Genomic DNA, 27,861 nt, shown 5'->3' on the forward strand with positions numbered 1-27,861 from the left:
GAGAGAGAGAGAGAGAGAGAGTTAGAAAGAGAGTTAGGGAGGCAGTGAGTTAACTCAACCCCTTCCCCTCTCTCGATCTTCAACTAGGTAATCTTCTCTCACACTATCCCATCTCGAGTTTATTTCTCCTTCTTTATCTCTTGAACCCAGTCACGAAGTGCAAAGACCATGAGATCCACCGCAACCAGTCAAAGAATGGGTATTGCCAAAGATACGAGAGTACCTGAGGTTGCTGGAGTTGCCACTACCAACAGAACATCGGGTGTGGCAAATGTGAGTGCAAGAAAACACTACAAGATACAGGCCTCATACCAACATTTAAAGCGATGAAAATGTTTACCAAAAAATTTGCCCCCATCGTCGCTAAACACATTAGTATTAGCGACACCATAGAACCATCGCTATCAGTATCGCTATTTGCATCGCTATTTGAGTAGTTGTGACGCAAATAGCGATGTAAATTGCGACTATTTGCGATGCAAATTGTGATGCTAATAGTGACGTGTACAGTAAATTTGTGACGCTAATAGCGATGGTTACAGAGAAAAAAATTGGCAGGGCAGCTATTTGGGCCATACAAAAGGGCTACAATAAGGTATACAGCGGTCATCAAAATGAAGGCAAAGTGTACCTGAATCCACATCTAGACTGATACATAAAATAAATATAAGATGACTTAATGAAAGCGCTCATGGAATCATGGCAAGATACAAAGGATGATAATAACATAGTACACAGAAAATGCCTACATAAATCATAGGACCAAAAAAGCAGAGGATGTGTGCTCCACGGATCCAAGCACAAGCTATAGATCCTCACCATCTGAAAGCTCATCTGCCACAAAGGAGCGAGAAGAACAAAATAAAAACTTACAAAGTCCTCCAAATAAGTTGTGTGGCCACCACTCCCAAGATGATGGACCACTCCTGCCTCCAATCATGCCCTCGCTACCTCGCACTGCATTGTCTCCAATGTCCTAGAGAATCTGTAGCCTCCTCCCTAAGTCAGCGCTAGTCATCTGCATCTAGCCATTTGGGCTTTGAGGCCCCACTCTTAAGTCCCTTGCATGCATCCCCGATCATCTGTGTGACATGTACGCACGCATGCACTCCATCATCTAGCGTGTGGAGAACCTACTTGCTATGGTGGGTATCAGAAACTCCTCATAGAAGGATACTACTATGTAGTCCTTGCTCCCCTCCAATATGTTCTTCCAATGATCCAAGATGTTGTGTTGAAAAACTTATTAGCACAACTCTCTCATACAAGCCATCACCCTCCTTCCCTCATCATTCATGATGATGCCTCCTATCCTATCATCTACAAGCTATCCATACCCCTCTGGGGTATGTCTAAGATGTGTCTCCTCTCACCTGCGATGCGCTCTTGGGCATATCTAGGAGATGCCTATACATCTGGTGTACCTACGGGGGATGTACTCTCAAACCAGCACCCATAGGGGTATCACCTGCAGGGACAACTGAGCAAAAGCTCAAGTGACTAGAGTAGACGTCGACCCATAGGTATGACAAATCCCACAGGTGATGCAAATCCAGCAAAACGATGAGATGGAGACACTGCGTCGGTACCTCCACAACAACCACCTAAGCCACCCTCTTTCGAACCTACACGAGAGTGAGGAGTAGCACCTGTATCTCAAGCCAACTGCGGGCTCACCATATCCACGTCTCCGGAGCATCTCCCAGAACTAGTCCCTCCGTTCGGCCTAAGTCTGGAGCATCGACCTCGCCTATTGGAAACTGAAGCATCAGAGCGTGCCAAAGTAGATCAAACGAAATGGCCTGATGGTGTCTGAGACAACTCCTGGTCCGCCATATCTTTGAATTGAGCCATTTGATCTGGAGACATATGTGTGAAGATCTCCTATAGCTCCTCATCGCTCATCCCTCCACTCATCGTGCTGTTCAAATATCCACAAAGGTCGATCTTCTGACACAATTCCGCATACATTGGAAGATCGATAGAAAGATCACCACAAAAGGATGAGTCCACCTCGTTCTCAAAGAATTCTTGGCCTCCTATCTTTTCATCATTGTTACCTGATTCTGCCTCCTCTACATGCTCCAAGCTTTGGGCGGCCTTCACCTCTTGCAATATCGACCCCTCTATCTGCATACTGTCCTCATCTACGTTGGGAACATTGCTTTCATCATATACTCTCGCACTTCGAGGAGCTGAAGGTACAACATACCACCATTGAGATTCTTGGGGGTTTGAATAGAAAATTACTTATTCAAAATCACATACAAGATAGATTTAACATTTATGACATATACCATGTCGTAATAAAAGTTTAAAAAACATGAGTTCATGCACCTGTTTACAATGGGCCAGCAATACAAATGTGTCGCATAAATCTATCCATCTTTTTTTAGAATCTAGAAATCCAAATGGATCTCGTCGAACAGTTGCCCCAACTCCTTCTAGTACTACTTTAAACCACTGCACATGGAATAGGATCATGGAGAAGCTATGGTAATCCACCGTGATAATACTTTGCAAGTTTTCAAAATACTCCATCTTTTCTATAACATTGTTTGGATCTATGGCTCGCTATCAGCTCTCTTGCTCAAACTTTGCCATGACACCATAATCCGTTGTGGAGCGCATTTTGTCGATATGCTCCACGCGGAAATGTCGTTTGCGTAAGCACACCCCACTGTATATTTTGTACTATATATTGAAATGATTAATTAGTTGTCACATATAAAATCTAGATATGACAACTTATAAAATATGTGGTCATCTTTGGACTACATCCCCTCGAGAATTCCCACTCCTCAGTAGAGACCTCCACCCCTTCGTAAGAGGCTGCGATCAAACCTCCATGCAACCATCGCATAGACATAAACCATGGCATCTCCTCCATGCCCCTCGGGATATCGAATCGGTTGATGGCATGTACTATGTCGAAATTCGGATCGCACTTCTTCCCGATCTTTCTTGGCTTACTCGTACCTCGCGAGCCACGTCTCCATGGAGGCATTGTGCAACATACAGAAATGATTCACTTTCTCCTCCATTGCAGTATCCATCCTTTTTTCTATCCCATTTCCAACCACCACATCTCTAGTCAGTCTATCATCATCCTTCAACGACCATACCATACTGTTGTCTAAATCCACCGTTGGTAGCCACTATGAAATATGCACTAACGCCTCAGACACCAACCAACCTTCAACCATGCTACCTTCTGGCGGAGCTCGTTGTTACACAAAGCCTTTAAAGGTTTTCATGAAGTGCTTTAAGAAGAACATCCATTGCGTATGGACATGTCCAACAATCTCCACTTCGTCTACAAGATGCACCAGGAGGTGGGTTTGTATCGTGAGCATGCTGTTGGACAAGTACTTCTCAAAGAGATAGACCGTCTCCACTGCTCCTCGCCTTGCAGATTCACTAGAGGATGTCTTAATCTCCTTCTGTAAAATCCATTGCACTAAATTTGACAACCTGTAAATCGCCTCGCGTATTTTTGGAATAAGGCATCCTGCGATCGCAATCGGTAGTACAAATTGCCACAAATGAAGAAGCATTACGAACAATGACTACACTCCAAATAGCAAAATACACAGGTCACTTACAATCCATTCGTAGTACAAACCTGATATATCTTATGCCAATCATAGGATTTTAGCCCTGTTAGTTGGTCGTCTTTAGAAAACGCGGATCTGAGAGAACCCATCATACCCATCGAAGTGTGGATAGACTAAATAATTTGCTTCATAATGCGCTCTTCTTTAGTGGACAAAACCTAAGGACCACGAGGTAGTTGCAAGCGACCATCAACACTTTGACTGTGGCCAAAGTGCCTCCATATTACCTATCTCCTTCAAATCCATTCGTGCCCATGCCGTGTCTCTCTTTCCTGTGATGTGGTCCCATAGTAAGCTGCCCACATTCTTGAAAATGTGCATTGGATTCAACAAGTGGTTGATTTGTAAGTGGGTCCAATATGGCAACTCGTAGAAAATCAAGAACCGTCACATTCTGTTTGGATGTGACTCCTATGGACCATTTTCAACTCGTACCAGCTTTGGGTGTTCATTCGTGCTGGAGGTCATCCAAGAAAACCTTCCCTCAGTTCATGACCCTCCAGCAAGAAAGTGACATGTCCTTGATATACCATCTTCTTCATGGTTCGTGACCTTCGGGAGTCTAAGTGTGGTCCACACAATGGACATGCATGATAACCTGAGGTAACTAGACCTTTCCCAATACCTCTATTTAGTGAACACAAACTTGAACGAGCTATGATAGATATGACCAACAAGGACAGAAGCCTACTTACTTGATCACTCCCCGAATCTCAAAAAGTCATGCATGGTCCACATGAGAATAGCTAGTATATTGGTGGACAATCGACCATCGCGTTTGCTCATATCTTCCACAACAACCCCATCCTCCCACAAAATCTTAAGCTCATCGACTAATGGACGGAGATAGACATCCATATTGTTGACTTTGTAGTGGCCAGGAACGAGCAAGCTAAGAATCAAATGTCCTTTCTTTATAGAAAGCCATGGTGGGATGTTGTAGTTAACAAGGACTACAGGCCACACACTATAAGATGTTGAGTGAAGACTGAATGGGTTCACACCATCCATAGCAAGACTGAGTCGAGGATTCCTTGGCTCTTGTGAAAAGACTAGAAAGGTAGAGCCAATGTGGCTCCATGTGCATGAATCCACTGAAATTCATTAGACTCCATCTCTAGATTTATTCTATGCATGCCATGTTGTCAAGCTCGCCATGCCCGACGTACAAAACATGTGAAGTATACGGGGGATAAGTGGAAAGTGTCTAAGAACTTTCTGAGAGATGGTTTGCCCTTGCAAGTCCTATTGATACCTGTGAGCACCACACATTGGACATGTCTCCATAGTCTCATACTCTCCTCAAAACAACACGCAATCATTGACACATGCATGGATGTTGTTGTAATCCATGCCAAGCTTTTATAAAACATGTTGTGTATCATCACGAGACTCAAGCATGGTATTTTCAAGCGGTAATATATAATACTTTAGCAACCTGAAAACAAATCATAAAACACCTTGAAAAAACACAATTGTTTTTTATAATGGCGCGGAAAATAAATTAACAAAGCTTACGTAGAAGGTACCTGAACAACTCAATCACACTCGCATCGCTTGACCCATATTTTGCTTGCATACTTAGAAGTGCAAGTAGCGTCTTTAGGCGATATACTTGGCACCCATCATATAATGGTATGGATGCTTCCTCTCTAAGCGAATTAGATGTCTCAGTATTCATGGACATCAATGCATCGATCATTGTCTCCATCTCAGGCTCCAAGATTGTAGAAAAGTCTGAAAGGCTACCTGTCTCCTCTAGTATTGATGGTATAGACTAGGTAGTGCCTTCCAAGTGGTGGATTGGCTCAGACACTCCATCCATTGCACACCTACGAACTCTTCTAACTAGCTGTAATAGGTGCACTCCTCCTTGGGATGAGACATCATTTCCCTGTATAAATTTTACGGTCACATTCAATGTTGTTGTATATGATATTCAATTAGTTTGTGAATATAATGCATGATTGATACACACTTTTCTTACCGTTTGCTCAAAGTCTAAGATTTCATGATCAATGATCTCTGATTGAAACTCATCAAAGTGGTGTATATGTTCTATAGACGAGAAACACTTTTGTTTGATTACCAACTTGCATTGAGAGCAAGGACATGTGACATGCTGATTAAGATACGCCTCGCGATCTTGAACATCACAACCTTCATCGTTTTTCATTTTGTCTACGTTACGACAAACAATTTGTTTTTGTTCTCATTCTCTTTTTCTTTCTGAATTTATTTAAGAAGGGATTTCTTCTCTTGTAACTCAACAAAAGTGATGTCAACTATCATCTTGGTTTTCTCTCCATTTCTTTGATTCTCCACCTCACCTTTCTTTTTTGTGCTCTTTGTTTTATGTTCTCTCCCATTTCTCTTTCTCTCTCTCTCTCTCTCTCTCTCTCTCTCTCTCTCTCTCTCTCTCTCTCTCTCTCTCTCTCTCTCTCTTTATTTGTTCCCCCTCTCTTTATTTCTCTCCAACCCCTTATGTTTTCTCACTCATTCTCCTCTCTCTCTCTCTCTCAAGTTTCCCCATTTCTTTGTTGTCTTTCAAGTTTATTCTCTCTCTCTCTCTCTCTCTCTCTCTCTCTCTCTCTCTCTCTCTCTCTCTCTCTCTCTCTCTCTCTCTCTCTCTCTCCCCCCTTTTTCTTTCTTCTTCTTCGTCTCTCATTTCCTATCTTTCTTACTCTCTCTCTCTTTCTTTGTTGTCCCTCTCTTTGTTTCTATCCACCCCCTTACGTTTTCTCACTCATTCTCCTCTCTCCCCCTCTCTTTGTTTTTCTCTACCCCCTCTTGCATGAATACGGTCTTAATAAGTGATTAGTTTAGGTAAGGAAGTGGTGGCTTCTGAGGAAGACACCTCTCACTCTCCAAATTTGTCATATGTTTGATGTGTCGTATGCTTATAGGTGCTAAAAAGCTTGTTGCCTAATTTGTCATTGTTGGCTAGTAAGGCTCATTTAGTGATGTGGTCTCTGTTGCATTTTGTGTAAGCTTTAGAATATTTTTGATGATAAGGTCCATTTTTCATAGTGTATTTTCTTTGTCTAAGCTATGATTGTAGGGGTTTCTAGAGTCAATCAATATTTGGTCTCTCTATTTCTCATATTTCTTTATATATTTTGTGATTTTTTTAAAATTTATTTCTTTATGTATCTTATGTTCCTTTATTAGAAATTTGCAATTTTACTAACTTGTGAGTGTCTGTAGGTGCACCATGCACCACTAGGCTTTTGATTTCAACAATCAATGTGATTCAATATGACCCTTGTGACATGTCAAGGTGTAGGGAGTTTCTTTCACCAAGCTTTTAACCGTGAAATGTCCTCTTGCATGACTATGGTCTCTCTTTGTTTTTCTCTACCCCCTTGTGTTTTCTCATTCATTCTCCTCCCTCCCTCCCTCCCTCCCTCCCTCCCTCCCTCTCTTTCTCTCTTTCTTTATTATGTTTCATGCATATTCCCTCTCTCTCTCATTCTTTCTTCATTTTCCTTTCTTCTTCTCCCTCTCTTATTTCCTATCTTTCTCCCTCAATGCACCTCATTCTCAATAAAAACAAACAAAAGAAAAGGAGAAAAACAAGAACAAACCAAGAGGGAGCAATGTACACACCGCAAAGGCTCGAAGATGGATTCTTTGTCTCCTCTGTACGACAGCTCCTCTTCGCCCCCTTCGTACACTTCCTCCTCTTCTTCGTGAATGTCGATGCGGTGGCGGTAGCAGGGAGAAGCTCTCCTTCCTTCTGTTTCTCTCCTTCTCCCTCCCTCTTTTGCTCTCTCTTTCACAAACTCTTTCACAAAATGTTGCACCTGGGTTTCGGCAGTATTTTTTTCATCTAATTAGTACCATCACTATTTGTGTCGATAGCGACGGTGCTAATTTGCGTCGGAACTCGGCATTGCTATTCCCCCTTTCCTTGTAGTGAAAGAAGAAATTTCCAATATCGTCGTGCCAAACTAGGTTATTCACGACTCAGAAATAAGCTATTATTTTCATATCACCACATAAAATAATAAGATTTTTGCTGAAATTTTACATAAAATGTTAGCTTTTGCATTAAATGGTACAATAACTACTTGTTAGATTGCATGGACAACATCCATATAAAAATTAAGTACATAAAATATTAGCTTCAAAATGACAACTTTCATTTAGAGAGCGTATTAGTACATACATAAACTGTTAACTACTACCTATGATTTGTAGTTAGATTAATTAAGATTATAATCTATAGAATTATGATGGAAATAATTGTAGGTGGATATTGCATTAAATAAGTAAAGGACTATATGTGCATTTAAGATTAGTTAAATAAAATAACTCAATATATCTACTATCAAACGCGACAAGGGTAAGTATTGATTAACACTTGCAAAAGTCTATTTAAAGGCATTCTAAATCATCTCATCGCCATATTTTTACTAGGAAATTCACTATTTCTTAGGGCAAATCAATGCTAAGAAAATATTGGATGGAATCTAAAAATGTGAAGAACAACTTAGACCATCCCAGTCTATCGTATTACTTACAAACTCCTGAAAATTGAAATAGAAGGATATCACATATTCTTCATAAATAGTTTGGGCAATGGTATCGCTTATGTTGGGTAAGTTAGCCCTAAATGGGAAATTCATATCTTGCTTAACAATGTTAAAAGAATTGTACTCAAGACTCCTTTATGGGAAGGAGAATTCTCATTAGATTGTAAGGTTACCTTAGGTTAAGGTCTACCTTGGCTCGATGGTGTGATTATCATTGCATCATTATATGTTTGAAAGGATTATTTGTGTTAGCTAAAATCTAGACCTCTGATGAAAAACATTGATAAGCAGGATAAAAGGAAAGATTGCACTAAGCTATCCCCAAGCTAGCTGTGAGACCCTGCTCCAAGGGGGTCATGGTTATCGCTTCAAGAGGCTTAGACCGGCTCTGTAGAGCGAAAAGATCTGTCTGTAGGGATAGTCTTGAGCAGTAGGAAATGTGGATGCTAGGGAGCTCTGGCCGTGAATTCCATATTACTCCTAAAATCAGACGAGCCCCTTTGTGACCTAGGATGAGATCCTAGAATCCTAATACTAGTTACAAGGGTGGAATCTTGGTGGGCAAAATACCCTCGTGGAATTCTATATATCTTCCATAGGATCGAAAAGATGGAAATTGTAATAAACTTAATATAATAAAGGAATTTGTTTTAATCAAGGGTTGTTTGAATTGTATGCGTGTCCGCGAGATAAATTATGTGAAGGAACCTGGTACCGTCATCAAAGGAAAGTGGATAGGCATAGCCCCTTGATGGGTCTGTCCAACAGTAGGGTGGTCCCGGTTTGCTAGGAACTTTTCTAAATCAGCATAGAAATAGGAAAACGATTAATTGGCCAACTAGTTGCACTAGGTAAAATCGACTTGCATTGTTTTAGGGGACCGGAATGGGATTTTGCCTTATGGGCAAGAGGATTGATGTATCACACTCCCCTTCATCTCCCATTCTCTTTGAGCCAAGTACAATGGCAAGTCCACTTCAGTTCAACTAATCCTGTAGGAAGTGGAAACTCGAAATTACTAACGCTAGCTGGCTGTTAGGAGACCCAACTGATTTCAAGAACGTGGAAATTGAGGTCGATCCTAGTGGGTTCAGCCAGAACTCTTCCGTTGCAATGTAGACTCAGTAGGGTCTAAGTGACAAACCTCGTGATACTCCAAGGGAGCATCAGGCGTACGTCATTTGGAAAACCTACTAATAGAATACAAAAAGGTGCACCTTGGAATGAGCCTGGCGGACACCTCACACACTCAAACTTCACTTTGGTAGCTTTTGAGGAAAATATTCTTTAACTATAGCAACTTGAAAGGGACTTGAGTGAATACTCCTCACTAAAAGGGCACCAAATTTTGAGCGGGAAAGAAGGGAGATGGTGGCCTCTACACCAACACCCTTGCCAAAACCTCAAGAGAAGTGTCACCAGGGAGGCTCTTTAGCATAATCACAACATTTGTAAGGTGCACATGCGCTTATATTTGCAATTTCAATTGCAACAAGGTTCTAGTTCCAACTAGAGTCCCTTTTGCACTCTATAGTGTGACTCTAATGAGCTTACTGTGCTTCTTAAGTAGACATAAGACAATATGATTGCCCCCAAGTTATCAATGCTCTCAAGGGTTCACATTCACTTAAAAGGACACATTATGTACTCTATTTTTCACTCTTGAGCTTTGAATGGTTCTTACTTGTATCAAGTGTGGAAATAATGAAATGGAACCATTCTCGGATGTTTCCAAGTGCATTTAGCTCTTCTTCCTAGAATGCAAAGGCAAGATTACTAGCCCCTTCTTGTCTTTGGCCTTCTTGCTATGATAATGGCTTATGCAAAGTTCTAGTGCAATGAGTAAGAAGTTATGTCCATCCTATCCAAGGCTTGGTTTCCAATTGCATAAGAGTTCTTGGATTAGAACACCATTAAGAGCTTCCAGATGGTACTCAAAGATTTAACTATCCAAGTCCTAGCTAAGAAGGTGGGGCTCACCAGTTTCCCTTAAAAGTAGTCACTTTGAGTCATTTGCAGCCCAGCTTATGGAATGCTCAATGCAATTTTTGGGGAGTCTTTTCAGTTAAGCTCTAAGGTGACATTACAATAACTTGTTGTGCTCAAGGGCCAATGTCTAAGCTTGATGCTTCTAGTGCAGAAGGAGTGGTGGAAGGTTAGTTGTGTATGCGTGGTTAGGTGTATGATGTATGCATGGTGCTTCTAACTAGTCTGTTGCATAGCGGCTAAGGTGCAAAGATTTAGGTGATTATTTTGACACATTCTAGTGTTTGTGTCAGTTGGCTATGTGAGGGGTGATGGAGGAAACATCCTATAGTTGAGTTTTTAGTGTAACACCCAAAGGGGGTGGTTCTATTGGGCATAGTGGAGAGATGACCACCCTTCGTGGTTCCTTACTAATACTCAAGCATGCTTTCTTTTAAATGTAGGATGAGTCCCCTTCATATGTGACTCCTCAAATGTCATGCACCTTTAAAAACACAATCACCTCAAGGGGTTTATTGACACTTGAGATTGAATTACGCAGCTCAAGTTTACATTATGGGTGCTCCTCCTCTATCCTAAGCTTAACAAAAAGTGTGGTGATTGTAGGTTAGAGACATGATGTTGAGAGGTTCTTGAAAGTCATTATGCAGTGAACTCAAGGCATGGATGACCAAGACACCTCAAGGATCATCAAAGAAGACTCTTATCGAACTCAATATGAGGTTCAAGGTCTCTTGATTTAATTCCCAAGGTAGAGGGAAAAAGGGTATGTGTGCTTGTGAAATGCCTAATTATGGGTGTTCTATGTCTAATACATGATTAGTGTTGTGTGTATATAATTTATATATATATGAATCATGAGACATTGTGTGACATGACAATGGAAACCTAATGTGACCAGTGCGGAGCCTAATGCTTAGTGTGCATACTGATGTAATTGCCTAAATGAGTGTGTCATGTAATCAAACTTATGTGCAAGTTAAACTATATGGGTTTGCATAAGCTACCATGTGTGTGCTTGGGATGGGTCCATATGTGACTACTCCTAGTGTGGTGTCCAAAGCACCTATTGGGGGTGTCTTAGGCTGGCCTAGGGTGTGGTCCACATGCATGTGTCGTGTTGTGTGGAGAGAGAGAGAGAGAGAGAGAGAGAGAGAGAGAGAGAGAGAGAGAGAGAGAGAGAGAGAGAGAGAGAGAGAGAGAGAGAGAGAGTGAGTGAGTGAGTGAGTGTGTGTTGCTCAAGGTGGATACTCTAATACATGTGGAATGAGTGGCTTGTGTGTTTGGTTCCTAAGTTAACATGTGGTGATCATGTGCTATGAGGTAAAACTCTTGTGTATATGATCATTATGGGATGAGATGATGGCTTGGAGGGGAGCCAGCCAAGTTAGCAATTTGGGGCCCGAAGGTGGTATTCACAGCTATTCTAGGTAGTGACTACTAAAAACCAAAGTCAATGGGGTTGAGGAAACACAAGAAGTAGGTGCAAATGTTTCTTCATAATCATTGCCTTTTTGTTGAGCATAGCCTTTTATCTATCAACAATACTATATGTTTTTCTCTTAATGTTAGAAATCCACTTTGAACGAGTAGGTTATTTACCTATTGGCAATGCCACTAATGCCCAAGTATTGATCTTGAGGATTTCATCCATTTCCTCTTCCATGTTTGCTTGCCAATGCTTATGTTCTTGATCTTCAAAAGAATTTAGTGCATATGCATCATAAAGTGTACTTATAAACATTACATCATCTTGCTCTTTTCCAAGCTCTTTTCTAACATGTGCTCTATGAGAAAGAGGTGCATCCAACTTGCAGACCTATAAGGTTTTGACTACCCACTTTGGCAATGTGATTTCTTCATGAGGAGTATTCTCCTCTTCTTTCACAATATCTTCATGCTCTTAAGGATTTATATATTAGTCTTGTGGTCGATTTGAAATGTTTTCATGTTGAGCACTTTGTGGTATCATGCTTGAGACATGCTAGAAGTAGGCCCTCGTATTGTCTCCTAAATGTACATGTGGCATACCAAACTTAGTAAAAGGCTAATTTGAAAGTTCAAGTAATACCATGTCTCTATTGTCAATAATTATTTGGTAGAAAGATTGAGAGTTTATAGCCTTATAGCACCATTGTAACCCACAAAAATACATTGATTTGCTTTGTCATCAAGCTTATTACATGACTACCAGGGTATGCATAAGATAAACAACCAAAAACATGCATATAGCTCACTAAAGGCTTTCTATCATACCGAGCCTCCTTAGATGGAGTGATTTTATTCAGTGCTTTTGTAGGACATCAACTCAAGGTGTGTTCGACCAATTTCTTCCATCCAAAATTTTTTAAGGAATTTTTTTTCCTTAATCATGGCTCTAGACATGTCCATTAAAGATATAAAATCTTGCATAGTTTGAGTCACATTATGCTTAGCAGATGCATTTTCTTATTGTTTATGATAATGATCCAACTTATACAAACCATTTTCAAAGTTGCTTGTAGTGACAAGTGTTGCATGTTTCTCTTCACAATTTCTCAGAATGCATTTGTCATCCTCAAACTTACCAAGTAATGTGGCATATCAAAAGAGAAAATGGAACACAAGTTATTTTTAATTTATGGTACATGTAATACATGTAACAAATGCTTTATATTGTTCTCTATAGTGAGCATCACTTGACCAATGTTAATTATCAAATATGGCGCATCATTTGCATATGAGAATGCTCTCCAAAGAGGAGTAACTTTCACATTGGAAAGCAAAGCTTTACGAGATGTAACATGTCTTGAAGCTGCACTATCTAACTACATACCATGAAAGAATAGTCATCAAACACAAGATTTATTGACCTCTACTCATACATGATCATTGGTTGTAAACATAGTAGGAGAATCTACCACAATCATACAAGAAGCCACTTTCTTCTTCTCATTTTCCATCCTTTTCTATGACTCCTGGATCATGCGCGCGCACACACACATGCACACGCACAGCTGCATGCTCATTGCATGGTTTTGAATACAATGGATTATGGCTGTTTATTAATAGATTGATACATGCACTTATATAAATACATTCACCACTTTTATTATGCAAATTCAATGTGAACATTGGAATGCATAATTTGAGTTTATGGATTATGCTTATGATGTTGGGGATGCATAAACTAATGCAATGATTGTATAAACTAATGCATAAATTCATACCAAGACAATGATCAATTTTTAAATTAATTGATTATGCACACATTGATATGGACATTGGAACACATAATTTGAGTTTGTAGGTTATGCTTATGATTTTGGGAATGCATAAACTTATGTGATGATAGTATAAACTAGTGCATGAATTCATATCAAATAGTGATCAATTTTTAAACTAATTGATTATGCATACATGGATGTGGACATTGGGATAAATTGACACTTATGATCAATTTGTTTAATAAAAAGATTATGTATGCACTGATGCAAACTTTGAAAGTTTTGGTATTATGCTTGTGATGTGTAAATTGTACAAACTAATGCATAAATTGATGTATAAATTGATCCATAATTGATGCATAAATTGCATAAATTAATGCACAAGTTGATGCATGGATTATGCATAAACTGATGCTACAAGAATACATGGAACCCTTTGCATTATGTGTAAATTGTTGTTCAAGATGATGAATGGATTATGCACAATGGGCAAGCTTATGTGGAATTTGTTCAAGATGATGTATGGATTATGCATTAAAAACTGATGTTAATAAGAATAACCAAAACCCTGTTTCGAATGCTAAAACTTTCTCCTTTGTCATAAGTTTCAACCTAACTTCTTGTGTATCAAACATTTATTGAGACATTGTGTAAATATCGTGTATAAGATGGAATTGAATGGAGTCACAAGAAAGTAGTCCCATCAAGGAGTTTCAACAATTTGTGTCTCAAATGAGAAAAGATAGAATGTACAACAATGACTTCATGTATTTTCCTGCAGTGCCTCATCTTCCACACATTCCAAGCCACATTCCTATAAGTCCATTTCCAAGCCACCCTCCATTGATCACTCCTCGACCTCCTCAATTTGCATTGTTCCAACAACCAAGACAGTTGGGTGTAGAGGCAACCATTCTACGCCATGCATGGTTCTTAGCATAGCCCCTCACAAGTAAAGGACAACAAGCAATGAGTTCTTGTGATCCAACCCAAAACACACGTGATGAGGTTGATGTGATTCAGACCCAAGTGTTAATAGTAGCACAAGTCAAAAATCCCAACAAGGAGTGTCCGCGATGCGATGAGCTTTATCCAAGTTTGATGCAACAAAACCTCCTAAATCAAAGAGGGCACGCAAAGAAAAGAATCACAAAATCCCACCACCCCAAGCACAAAATCCAACAACTACAAGAAAACAGTTCTCAATGAAAGGATGCATGGACAATACAACTCATTCATATTCGAGGATCCATGATCCCTGAGTTTTCCAAACCACGAAAGCAAGGAGTTGACATTTGGTCCAAGGTAGCCACACAACTAGCATTATTGTTTCCAGAGTTTCACAAAGCATGCAAGAAGTGTTGGGGATGTATCTATGAGTCACATAGAAAGGATAATGTCCACAATTCTATATTAGGAAATGATTGTAAGATCACTTGCCAATGGTACGATCTTGTGAATGAACATATGTGAAATTGTGCCAATTTGTCAGCGATGCACATGCATTGACCATGAGTGATTTGTGTTCATCTAAAGATAATACTACAACTGTGTCCAATGATCCATATGCAAGTACTCAAGAGAAGATATTGTCTCCAATGAGCCTCCAAAGGCTAGGCCAGATTAAGCAACCACCCAAAGAGCATGCCAAAAGAAGGGTAGAAAGATAAAGGAGTCCCTTAGTGACACGGCTAGCATAGCTCATCAGTTAATGTTAGCCAATTAAACTTAGAGAAAAAGAAAACATTTGAGGAACATAGGTTCGTTATCACAGATACAGTGGCCTCCTCTGTATTTGGTCTATTAGATGTAATCAAAAGTCTCAAAAAATATTGATTAGTGAGTTACTTTCAAAGAGTTAAGTCCATTTTTTAAAAATGTGTTTAAGTGTAATTATACATCTCTCCTCAAATTTTCTAATAATGTTTTATTGTATCCTTTTATAGGTGAATGGACGATGAAGTTTATTGATAATTTGTGTCATTGGGATTGTAATTGCTATCATGACAATGTTTGTGTCACTATTAAGTGATGTGGATAATGTTGACGAGGACACCATGAATTTGTATATTTTGATGGATTGCATGGCCCAAGGTTATGTTGCTCATCGAGCTAGCACAACTCACTGAAGACATGCTCATTGATCATGCTGGGCTTATCCTAGACCACATACATTTAAGGAGTAAGGGATTTTGGGGAGTTATTCAAATAGAATATTTAAAAGCAGGTTACGAGTTAGTGGGAGTATATTTGAATATCTAGTTGTGAGGTTGGCACTACAAATGCAATGTAAGAACATGAATTATCAAAGAGTAGTACCTGTCAAGAAGCGAGTTTGTGTGGCCCTACATCAGTTTGCGAGTAGCTCAAATTTAGGATTCATAACAAATTTGTATGGTGTCTCGACATCACTTACAAAAATGGCTATTTGGGACTACTATGATGCATTTGCCGCATTTGGATTGCATAGTATGTACATAAATTGGCCAACAACACAAGAAATGCAAAAATTTGTAGATGTATTGCAAGGCATTCGAGGTATAACATTTGTTGTTGGCGTAGTAGATGGCAGTCATATATTGATCATTACCCTAAGAGAAAACCACGAAGATTGTTTCAATAGGAAGGGTTTTTACTTAGTGATTCTTCAAATCATTGTGGCATCCAATTGTGTTGTTTGGGACTATGACATTGGTTGGGTGGGTTTTATGCATGATTGGAATGCCTTTCTTTATTCAGATTTAGGAAAATGATGCACAAACAAATCTTTGGGTCAATATTATCTACTAGGTGATTGTGCTTATCCTGCACACCTTTGGATGCTACTTCCTTTCAAGGGTAGCAAGGATGAACTATCACTAGAACGTTATTATTGGCACTACAAACAATCAATAAGTCGTATGCCAATTGAAAGAGCCTTTGGAATCCTTAAAGTGTGATTTCGCATATTATTGAAGAGATGTGATATGCTTTTACAAAACATCCCAAAGATGGTGGCACTATGCCTTATTCTACCCAATCAATATATGCATTGTGCATAGAGATAGTTTTGATGATGCATGGATACATGAAGCTACAGTGGAACTTGAGAGAGAAAGTAATGCACCTCGATAGGACATGGGCCAACAAAATAGTTTGAGAAATGAATTGGTAGAGGTTGTTACATTAATCATCATAGATACCACGTAAGGAGTTCAAAGAGCTCAATCAGTAGACCTGGCACATGGATCCGATCAAGTAGGGGGAGTAGCTCAAAGGGAAAATGTTGCTTGAACAATGTTTCAAGAGAGAGAAAGAACACTAATGTGAGAATGGTATTTGGAGATTTTGACTCTGCATAGAAGATCGACAGTGATGATAGTGAATACTAGAATTCTCTTGCACTTGCATTGCAGAAGCGAAGGTGGAAAGAGGGGTGGTGTATCAATTGATTTTCCCTCTTTCCACCTTCTCGTAGAGAGATGGGTAGATCTATACCTCATAGCATGGCGAAGAGGTTCAACTCCCCTACTATTTATTTATTGTTCGATAAAGTTAGTGCCCCGATTGTAATTAATCAGTTAATTGAAATCAATTTTGCTAGTTTTGTTAATTTCATGTGTTGTTTGTGTTAATGGCATCATTTTGTATCATTCATCACCAATGATTATATTAATAATATATTTTAAGCTTTATTGTTATGTAAAAAATGATTAATGTTGATTATTATGTCACTAATATGAGATAAACTAATGTACATTGAGATTTTGAGAGCTTAATTTGGGAAGTGTGCAACGGATAGGGTGGTGTGTAAACACTTGCAGACGGATAGGCTAGAAAAGTGTCTGCCACCCAATGTGTAACCAATTGGCAAATAGGTGCTTGCCTAATTCAACTTTTCATTTGCCCACCAACTGGGTATAACAAATTGGGTTGGCATTGGGGGTGTGTGACCAACCTAATACCTAGATAGTCTCCCCTCCCTTTTTTGACATATCATTTAACTATATTAATTTGCAAAGATGTAATTTAGCTATGATTCCTAATGATTATAGTGACCTCTGCCTTCTTGATATCTTATGATTCATACCTAGTCAACTATGTTAATAAGTGTTTGAGAACTAGGTGACATTAGTTAACATTAGAGAAGCTTTGCACAAGAGGGCGTTTTTTAGTTTACCTGTTTTTCAAGGCTATAATCATTGATAGTGACTTCACTTGGAAAAGTTAAGCTAACAATGCCTTGGTAAATCATGTAATGAGGAGCCACTCAAGCATCCAAGGTTGTATTCAATGATACAATTTTATGGTTAAGTATCTTATGGTAGGTGTCACTATTGTGTGACTAACACCTAGCTAATTGAGGGGTTTCTTTATCTCTCACTTGGGCACATGAGGAATTTCAAGGAGGGACCCTTCATTTGGCTAATGGAATCCAATGATTGTTATTTGATGGACCCTTTTGGAAGGCACAAGTAGACAAAGCTCTAGTAGACCTGGTTAAGGTTGGAAAACTAATCATAACTCTGCATGTTTGCTCCTCCTAACCCACCTTCTCTCTCACTGTGCTTGATGGATTCTACTAGAGCATGGGCTTAGAACTCCATTAAGGTTTGACACAAGTCTAGCTTACATAGGTTGGTATGCAACTTGTTAGAGGGATTGTACTTGAGCATGTGCTTAGAACTTGAATAGTTTTTGGCACAAGTGTGGCATGCATGTATCCATGGTATCTGCAACTTATGGAATGGATGTTTGCTAAGTGACACAAGATTGCATGCTTGTACTTGTCATACATGCAAGGTATTGGATGGATGTGTGACCGAAAGATGCACGCGCCCAAGCTTTTGCTAGTTGGGCAAGGTGTTCCCTCCCTAGAACACTTTAGCTAATGTGTTAGTCCAATATTTTGGATGCATATAGATTTGTAATGTGCCTTAGGGGATGTGGGACACAGGGATCGAACTCACACATCCCTAGAGCTCAACCCATACTCCATTCACTACACCACGACCTCAATGGTTGTTACTCCAATATTTTGGATGTGAATAGATTGGTAATGTGCCTTAGGGGATGTGGGACACAAGGATCGAACTCACACATCCCTAGAGCTCAACCATACTCCAACCACTACACCACGACCTTAGTGGTTGTTAGTCCAATATTTTATATAGAGATATTTCTCATTAAAAAAAAAGCTTTTGCTATTTCACTCAATAGACTGTGGGTGCTATTTATATAGCATAAAGACAAGCGAATGTAAGCGCAAATAGGCTTGGGACTCCAATGCACAAATGCAGTTCAACTATAGAAGAAGAAGATAATGCACGCGGCTTCCCCTTCCTTGTTACTGCAGTCGAGCCATGGAGGACTCCTTCCCGGGCTCTCCTTCCAAGAGGAAGACGCCCACCACCTCCATTGGCTCGACAAACAGGCCACCGTCTCCCTCTTGCTTTCAAGCAGAGCCTTGCCTGACGCAATTCGCCTCCATAACCGCATCGTCTGCACAGGGCTGGACCTTGACTTGTTCGTATCCAATCACCTCATCAACCAGTACTCCAGACTTGACTCCCTGCCGGAGGCCTGGTCCGTCTTCGATGCCATGCCAGAGCGCAATCTGGTCTCCTGGAACGCCATGATCGCAGCCTGCTCTCAGCATGGGCATCATCAAGAAGCCCTTGACCTGTTTTGGCAGATGCAGAGACAAGGGTTCCTCCCAAACCGAATCACCTTTCTCAGCTTGCTCCGCATCTTTGAGACCTCTGCCGACATTGAGCAAGGACGTCTGATCCATCATTGTGTCTGTATCTGCGGCCTTCAATCGGATGCCACTATCATGAATTCGATTGTCAACATGTATGGACAGTGTGGAGCTGTTGATGATGCTTGGGACGTATTTGATAGCATGCCTGCGCATGATGTGGTGTCATGGACCACCATCATTATGGTGCTGTCTGAGCATGGTTGTTGTGAAAAAGCTATTGAATTGTACAAAGAGATGCAGGATCGTGGCATTGAGCCGGATAAGGTGGCCTTTGTAGGTATAATTGGAGCATTTGCTAATATGATTGCTTTAGAAGAGGGTAGGAATGTTCATGAACATGTTAATGCTTGTGGCCTTGAAGGTGATGTTTACATTCAAAATGCTTTGATTAATCTGTATGGCAGGTGCGGTGATTTAGAGAGTGCCTGCTTGCTGTTGTGCAAGTCGCATCAACGCACATTTGTTACCTGGAATGCAATGATAACTGTTTTCTCCCTCCAAGAACGTAGCAAAGAGTGCCTTGATTTTTACTTACAGATGCAAGAAGAAGGTATAAAGCCAACCTTTATCACTTTCACAAGTTTACTTGGTGCTTGTTCTTGTCCAACAGCCCTGAGAGAGGGTAGGACAGTCCATTCTAATGTAGTAGAAAATGAGTTTGATTCAAACTATGCGGTACAAAGTGCCCTTGTGAGTATGTATGGTAAATGTGGAGCTCTAGAAGAGGCCCATTTTGTATTTGATGATATCCAGAACCCCAATTCCTACACATGGAATGCACTAATTGCTGCATATTCTCAACATGGAAGAGGGAAAGATGTACTTGGACTCTTTCAAGCTATGGTCGAAAATGATGTCAAGCCCAATCAAGTCACATATGTGAGTCTTCTTTCTGCATGTAGCCATGCAGGTTTGCTGGATGAGGGATGTGGCTTACTGGTGTCGATGCTTGATAGACATTCTATCTTTCCACTACTTGAACATTACTCCTGCATAATTGATTTACTCTGCCGAGCTGGAAAACTGGATGAAGCAGAAAACATTTTAAATAACATGCCATTTGAACCTGATGTGCGCACATTGACTTCTTTACTTCGAGCCTGCAAGTTACACAGTGATATAGTGCGTGGCGAGCGTGCTGCAAAATACATTTTTGTGTTGGATCCACACAATACTGCTGCACTGATGATACTGTCGAGTATGTATGCTGTTGATGGAAGGTGGGATGCAATTGGGAAATTGGTTACTATGCTTGAAGAAGGGGACAAGGATGTCCTGCTTCTGGATGGTGACTGAAGATATATTTGTGCCATTGGCCTTGATGATACACACAGGCTACATCTGCAGCTGGACATCTTGAGTATCAAGGCAGTTTTGCAGAACATTGCAAAGGTAGTTGCAGGAGCCTTGCATAACTGTGAGATCCAAAAATGGTTTGGATCAAAACATTCATCTAAATTCAGCAGCATTGCTCTGAAGAAGCATGTCTTAGCTTCCCAGGGATACAGAGTGGGGACTTGACTTTGTTGGCATAAACATGTTTGCTACAGGTAAAGCACAATGCTTTTGACAAAGATTACTTTGCCTAAGGGCACATGGTATCCTTATGAATGGTCAACAGTTATTCCAATTTGCTGACAAAACTACTCTGTAGATTCGCAAAGCTATGAAGGGTTTGCAATGGAAGGAATTTCCTTTGCTTAGGGCTATTGAGAATGCATTGCAAACTGGTACTTCTTGTACGGGTGCTGGCTTCTCCTTTACTTGAACGATGCAGGTCAGCATTTCAGTGGAAAGCCTTACCATTTCAAGTGAAACCTGCTGACAAAATAAGTCTGCTTTTGTGTAAGCCAGCCTAAAGGTGCATATACCTCCTGGTTGTTTGCTGGGCCCAGTACCTACTGCTGGGAACATCTGCAATTTCAGATGCTGTGTCCTCTGCCTCTACAAACCTTAACCATAAATGAGATTCTGGAGTCTACGCAGAGGCTCACAGCCAGCCAAGTCAATGGGCCAGGGTACAAACTGTGTACCCAGCACAGTGGATGCACAGGCACCAATGCAATTGTGACATAAGCTTGTGATGTTGCATACAGATTGAGGGAGGAAGTATATGTCATATGAGTCTTAAAAATTTTGCAGTCTTGTGATGCCTTAAAGCAGACAGTCAGAGGCCTGGCATTTAAAGCCTTTTATGTGGATATCGCTGTTTGTTTGTGACCTTAGAAATAAGCCTCTTTCCAATTCTCCTCTCACATGATATAGAGTTTTATATATTCCTACTTCTTGTACAGCATTTGTCATCAGAAGTTGGGACTTAGGTTTTATCCCATGGATTTAGGTTCTTTCATTTTACCTTATTGCTATTTATGTAATGTTGTTTCTTTTGAAAATCTTGATGAAAGTTTTTCTCATTCTTTGATTAAAGATGGCAACCTTCTTAGCTTCCAGGAACAGCCTTTGAAGAAGACAATGCGAACTCGTAAAAGGGGATCTGGTCTATGATCTGCCACATATATTTTTTGCTAGTGTTCTGGTATTAGTATGTTATTGGGCAAGTTTCCTTCAATAGTTTATTTGTTGCGGCCCACAGAGAAGTGATGATGCTTGTGCCATTGCTGTCTGCCAGTTTATGTCATACGATCTTTAAAGCTGCAAACTTGCTTCAAGGCTTGGTTTTCACGTAAGCAATGTCAGGCCAGCAGCATCAAACATTGTTACATATTAACAAATTAAATGTTCACCGCTTGTGATGGCATGGTGGGCCCTCCCCCTCCTTGGGGCAAGTGCACTGACTAGCATAAGATTTGGATGCTGTAAGAGATAGTGACAGTAAGCTTGACCATACCCTGAGAATTGCTACCAAATAATACTAATTGGAATTACAAGCTTTTGATAAAGCAGGCCACTATGTACTTGGAAGGAAGGACTTAGCAGAAGAATAATATCAACAAGAGGAGTTGCAAGTTAGGGACTCTATCGTAGGGAGGTAATTTAGCAGAAGGCCGGTGAGATGAGTCCTTGATTATGTTATTTGATGTTGATAGAACCAAGTAGGAATGGAAACTAGCAGAGGAAGGAAAGAAAGCATACAATGGGGCACGAGTGCAAACCAATTGGGTGTTTTGCTTTGGGTGGCACTTCCATATCTTCTGGTCTGAGGGACTGCCAACTATAAATGGCCTCTGTTATATATGGCTTAAAAAACGACATGGGTTTTAGTATTTATTTATGAATAACTCTGATATTAAGCCATCATGGACTAGATATATTGAAGTTAAAGGTCCTTTTGACACGTTTTATATAGCAGTGAGGCTTAAGTCTATTGTATTTGTATCATGCACAAGCTCAACTTCCTTAGGTTCAAACCGATTTCATTTGCATGCCTCTCAGTGATGATGCAGAAATTGAAGATGTCACTTCTTTACTGTCAAGAATACATTGGTGAAGGGTAGGCAGCTGTAGTTTACAGATGTAGGCTCTTTTAATATTCCCATGCTAACTTGAACCATTATCACAACATCCAACCATGCTATTATAGTGTCCAGAACTCTAGTTTATTAGTGGTTTGTTGCGGTGTTTAATGAGTTGAATCTCTTGTTGAAATCCCATTTTGGTGTTTGAAACGCAACATTTTGATCGTGTTGCTGGGACAAGATGGAATCTACTCTATTGAAGTTCCTCATATTCTTAATGTGTGGCAGAATAGGAGGTATATGAGGTTCTTGAGTAGCATGCTAGTGGTGTGAAATTTACTCGTTCAGTTCTAGATCTTGTGTTTTGGAAGTGTCTTAAAGTTTGGACCTTGAAGGGGATTTGAGGGAGAAGCATTGTCCCACACATCTCAATGGGTCTCATGTAGTAATTTGTGCTTAAAGGGTTGTTGTTATGCTGTACTTCACGTGTTAAGTTTACAATATCAACAGATTGAATGTTTTCTTGTTGCATTACATTTGTTAGCTCAAAGCATTCAACATATTGTTGAAAATGCTTTTGCTCAGCAAGCGAGTCGCATCATTGTTGTCTTCAATTGTTAGGCAAGCATGTGTATGTTTTTGGGAAGTAAGATTCATGTTTTGTTCTTTTCTGACTGTCATCACCATGTCATATTTCTGACTTAGATAGTTGTTTAGAGAAGTGCTCGTTTCTCTAGAGCCATGGCTTGCTAATGACAATCGCTAGGATGACTCTATGATGTGTTTAATATTTTAAATGTGTATATAAATGGAACAAATAGTAAGCATTATTTGTGATAGTAATTTGAAGGATCTTTATGCTTGTTGAATGGACCGTAAAGCATTATTTGTGATAGTAATTTGAAGGATCTTTATGCTTGTTGAATGGACCATAAAGCATTATTCAAGCATGTTTGAGGTATTTGGTTGGTTATTTCAGTATGCATATTGGGTGAGACACAATGGCATTGATTTAGATGGTCAACTTATATACTTTTGTATCATATTTAGGAAAGAAATGTTTTGTTTCATTAAGGTTCATTTTTTGCAAGCATGACTTGCATTTAAGAAGCAACATGTGCTTTTTAGAGTGGTTTGCATTTACGAAAGCAAATTTGTGGGTGGTACTCACCATGCATTAGGGGAGTTTTGAGGTTTTGAAAATGCATTTTAGGATGTAGAGAGAGTGCTCTAGACTAATATGAGTAAAGCCCTTGTAACTAATTTTTTATTTGTGAAAAATTATTTTTTAAAAATAAATGCTTTTAATTATGAATTTGTACTTTTTATCTTGTGTAATGTAATTATGGTAGTCTTTATATTAATGCCATAGGGTCTCATCCGTTAATGACATGATCATGATTGCATGATAATCACATTGAATCTCAATTTAGGTCACAAAAAAGTTGGGTGTTTCAAACTTCCCTCTCTTTTTTCCTCCTTATTTGGCCTCTCCCTCTCTCTCTCTCTCTCTCTCTCTCTCTCTCTCTCTCTCAGCTACGGATATAGAAATTTGACATTCAAATGGTGCCTCTTACTCTCTCGCACTCTCTCACATTCATGGATATAGAAATTCAATGTTTCACAAGGTGCACGAGCTTTAAGATCACATCTATATGAGTGTCTAATTTATTTTAAAATGATGGAAAATGGATTTATATTTGATTCAACTTTTTAAATGGCAAACATATGTGTTGAAAGTTTTGCATATATTAAAGAGAAAACGAAGAGTATACACAAAGATATTGAAGCAAATCTCTCTTTACTTTCAATGTAGTTTGAAGTATAAATATTGAGGCAAATCTCTTTGCTTTCATCATAATTACAAACAAGACTTTTTACAAGGCAATATAGAAAAGCTATTGCTTTTTGTGAGCATTTTTCTTGGAAGAGACATCCTTTCTAGGAGTAATTTGGGCTTTCTTTAATAATTTAATTGCCACAAGTGTTGAGGACATACCTTTAGTTTATTGTGTGTTTGGACATATTTTATTTTTTGTGCACTTTTATACTCTCCTTGGTCCCTTTGTCTCTTCAATCAATATCTTTTTTGATATATTTTTAAACCTTCTTCTTGCCTTGATTATCTTTTTCTCATTGTCATTAGATACACTTGATAACCATATGCTCTAATAATAAAAACAAAAAAGATTAAAACATGTTATAAGTAGCACATGTTTAAATGATGAGAGAAGCATTGAACCATCATACTGACATCTTGACATTTCCATGGGATTCCTTTATAGAATTAAATGAAATAACATTACTTGCCCTAGAAAGTTTAGTTGGATTTAAGGCTTTATGAATATTCTAAGATATTCATCTAGGATTATACTTTATCTCTTAGCATTTAATTTTTTGTCCTTACCATTCTAATGATGATTCATAAAATAAGTAATAAAAAAAATTTCAAGGTTTGACTAGATCCATTTTCATTGATTGCTTTGTAAAAAAATCAAATGCTAATGATGAAAAAAATACATTGGATCTATAGTACCTCATTACTAGTTTACACATTTGGATTTATATAGGAATTACTTAAGATTGAAAAATTTGGTGAATTTGATCCCAAAATTGAGCTCAGAAAGCCAAAAACCTTAAAAACTACTGCAAATATGATCTACTTGAGCTCTAGATCAAGTTTTAAGGCTGTAGTCTTACATGTGTCTTATGATAAATGAAATACCAAAGAAGGAAAAGTAGTACAAGCCATCATATTTGCATTTCATAAATCATTGGTAAAGAACACAAAATTAGATGCTTTAGTCCTACAATATGTATTATGAAAAGAGAAATACTAAGAACGAAAAGTAGTACAAGCTATTATACTCATATTTCATAAGACAATGGTGAAGTAGGTTACAAAATTAGATGCTTTAGTCTTATAATGTGTATTATGAAAATCAAAGTACTAAGAAGAAAAAGTAGTACAAGCCATCTTATTAGCGTTTCATCATATAATAGTGAAGAAGCATACAAAATTAGATGCTTCAATTCTACAGTGTCTCTTATGAAAAGTGAAATACTAAGAAGGAAAAGTAGTTAAATCCATCATATTTGTGTTTCATAAGATAATGGTGAAGAAGATCTCAAAATTAGATGTTTCAATCCTTGTCTTTAGAAATGTAAATTTTAAAGCCGATAGCATGCAAAGATCCCCCAAAATTGTGTTTCTCAATATAACTGGGGCTATCTGATTACTCATATCACAAATCTACATATTTTCGACCATCAAACTCATGAAAATCATTTCTCTATAGATTTATTCCACCATCAAAGTTAGTAGCAACTTATTTTTACTAATTATAAGCAAGATATCCATTTTTTGAGAAAGTAAGGTTTTCAAGGATTAAAACCCTAGATAGCAATTTATTTAGCAATGTTCAAAATCAAAGTTCCATAGAAGCTTGGGAGGTGGAGATTATACCTAGAGATATTTGCTTATTCTAGTGGTTGATATGTTCTAAGGAGGCATACATTTGCCAAAACTAGACTTCTTCTCATGAAAAGTAGATTTGAAATGCAATGAAATGAGTCCTTGTAAAAGTCTCATTTGAAATAGAGAGCTCTTTTATACAAGGCTTTTCAAAAGGTAGTCAATAGCCCTAGATTAAAAAAAAGGACAAACTTTTCAAAAAGATGGCCAAAATGGCTTCTCCTTTTTTCCTTGTTTTGGAGTCCTTTGTAAACCCTCATATTTAATTCTCAATTCATTTCTTCAAATCACTTAAACGATATAACCATGTTTATACACTCAAGAACTTTGACATACAAGCAATGTATCCTCTTAAATGTTTTTATTTACTCATTTGAGATGTTATGAAATAAAGTTTACTTATTTTTTGGATAGATTAGTATAAATATTTACATATTGAACTATAATGAAATATATTTTATTTCAATGTGTGTTTGAAACTAGTGTTGAGAAACTTCTCATGCAAATATTTTTTGAAATCTTTAGATTCAAATGAAAATTTGGTTTTTTCTCGAAATGCAAAGTATAATTACCTCAACTAATAGTGTAGATTTATATTGTGCATGTCTTATAACCAGATTTGATCCATTTAGTACTTTAAATCTAGTTTTTCTCTCTATAAGAAATGTGATTTTAGTTTAGGACTTTGTAGTCTATCTCCAAGAAAATTTCATTTCTTACAACCGTCTAACTTTTTCTATGGGTTTTTGTTTTGGGCAAAGAAAAAGCGCATATAAAGTTTTTGGGATAAAAATTGAAAAAAAAGAGGCTATCCTTTGAAGAGGTGGAGCAAGAATTGATTGAGGAGACATCTATATCAAAGCAATATTTAATGTTCCTTTCGATCTTTAAGGGCTTCCAGAGGATCTTATTGACAAGCTTCAAGTTACATGGAATATTATATTGTATATGTAGAGTCTTACAATTGATAGTTGTATATATTACACTAATTCAAGCAAACAATGCTCCCAAGATAACTCTTATTACCACATGGAACCTCATTAATGAGGAGTTCAATCTCAAAACATCTTAGAAATCTAATTAATGGATATTTTGTTGATAAAGTAGGAAATTCATCTAAGTTCAACTATTTCAAGGCAAGGTTTAATGTTCCTTTCAATCTTCAAGAACCTCTAGAGGATCTTAATGACAAGCTTAAACTTTATAGAAAAGATTATACTAGGCATGTAGAGAGTCTTGCAATTGACAATTATGTGCATTACACTGATTTAAGTAACCAGTGATCCTAAGGTAGAACCTCACTGAAAGTCGGTTAACCTTTATCAAATAGTATATCCATGGTCATGCTAATTAGCACAAATTTGGCATGTATTAACCACACCTAAAATGCAAAAAATATTTTATATTATTAGAAAGCTCTTCAAATAGGTAATTTTGCTGTGTAATTTGTGGCAAGTTATGATTTGATTTGTAAAAATTTTACCATACACCTATTTTCTTAATATGTTATCATTAATAGACACAAAAGCATACTAGGTTAACTTTCTTTCACCTTGCAACAACTCATCTCTATATTTTGTTAATAAGTGATTCTCCAATCTTAGGACATCTTTCTCTACAAGAAGATTGAGTTATATCCTAAAAAACAATTATAACCATCACCAACAAATCTCATCAATGAAGAGTTGTTGTAGCAAAAAGATATGCTATTGGTTATGGGAGCTTTAGGATGTAACCTTCTATCCAACCAAAGAACAAGTTTATTATTTTATTCAAATCTCCACATATGCTTCATGGACTCTCAAACAATGTTTGAGTCTTGTTCTTTTTATGATTGGTTCATACGAGTCTTGTTCTTTTTATGGACTCCCCTAATGGGT

General features: G+C 38.4%; 1 protein-coding gene across 4 annotated transcripts; it reads left to right on the top strand.

Annotated features, from left to right (window-relative positions):
* Positions 1 to 18,595: 18,595 nt before the first annotated feature.
* Positions 18,596 to 22,578, top strand: LOC148034909 (pentatricopeptide repeat-containing protein At1g11290, chloroplastic-like). 4 transcript variants are annotated; one of them, XM_087679865.1, is made up of 2 exons: positions 18,596 to 19,640; positions 19,993 to 20,236. In XM_087679865.1, exons 1-2 carry the CDS (start codon positions 18,650 to 18,652, stop codon positions 20,085 to 20,087), a joined length of 1,086 nt encoding a protein of 361 aa, XP_087535991.1. In that variant the 5' UTR covers positions 18,596 to 18,649; the 3' UTR covers positions 20,088 to 20,236. The 4 variants fall into 4 exon arrangements, with proteins under 4 accessions (XP_087535991.1, XP_087535992.1, XP_087535993.1 ...); XM_087679866.1 differs by lacking the exon at positions 19,993 to 20,236 and having other exon boundaries at positions 18,596 to 19,367; positions 19,495 to 19,645; XM_087679867.1 differs by lacking the exon at positions 19,993 to 20,236 and having other exon boundaries at positions 18,596 to 19,363; positions 19,495 to 19,637.
* The last annotated feature ends 5,283 nt before the right edge of the window (positions 22,579 to 27,861 follow it).

The sequence above is a fragment of the Lygodium microphyllum genome, chromosome 6 (assembly GCF_053477565.2).
Source record: "Lygodium microphyllum isolate KBCC chromosome 6, Lygodium_microphyllum_v1.1.10, whole genome shotgun sequence".
Classification (NCBI taxonomy): domain Eukaryota; kingdom Viridiplantae; phylum Streptophyta; class Polypodiopsida; order Schizaeales; family Lygodiaceae; genus Lygodium; species Lygodium microphyllum.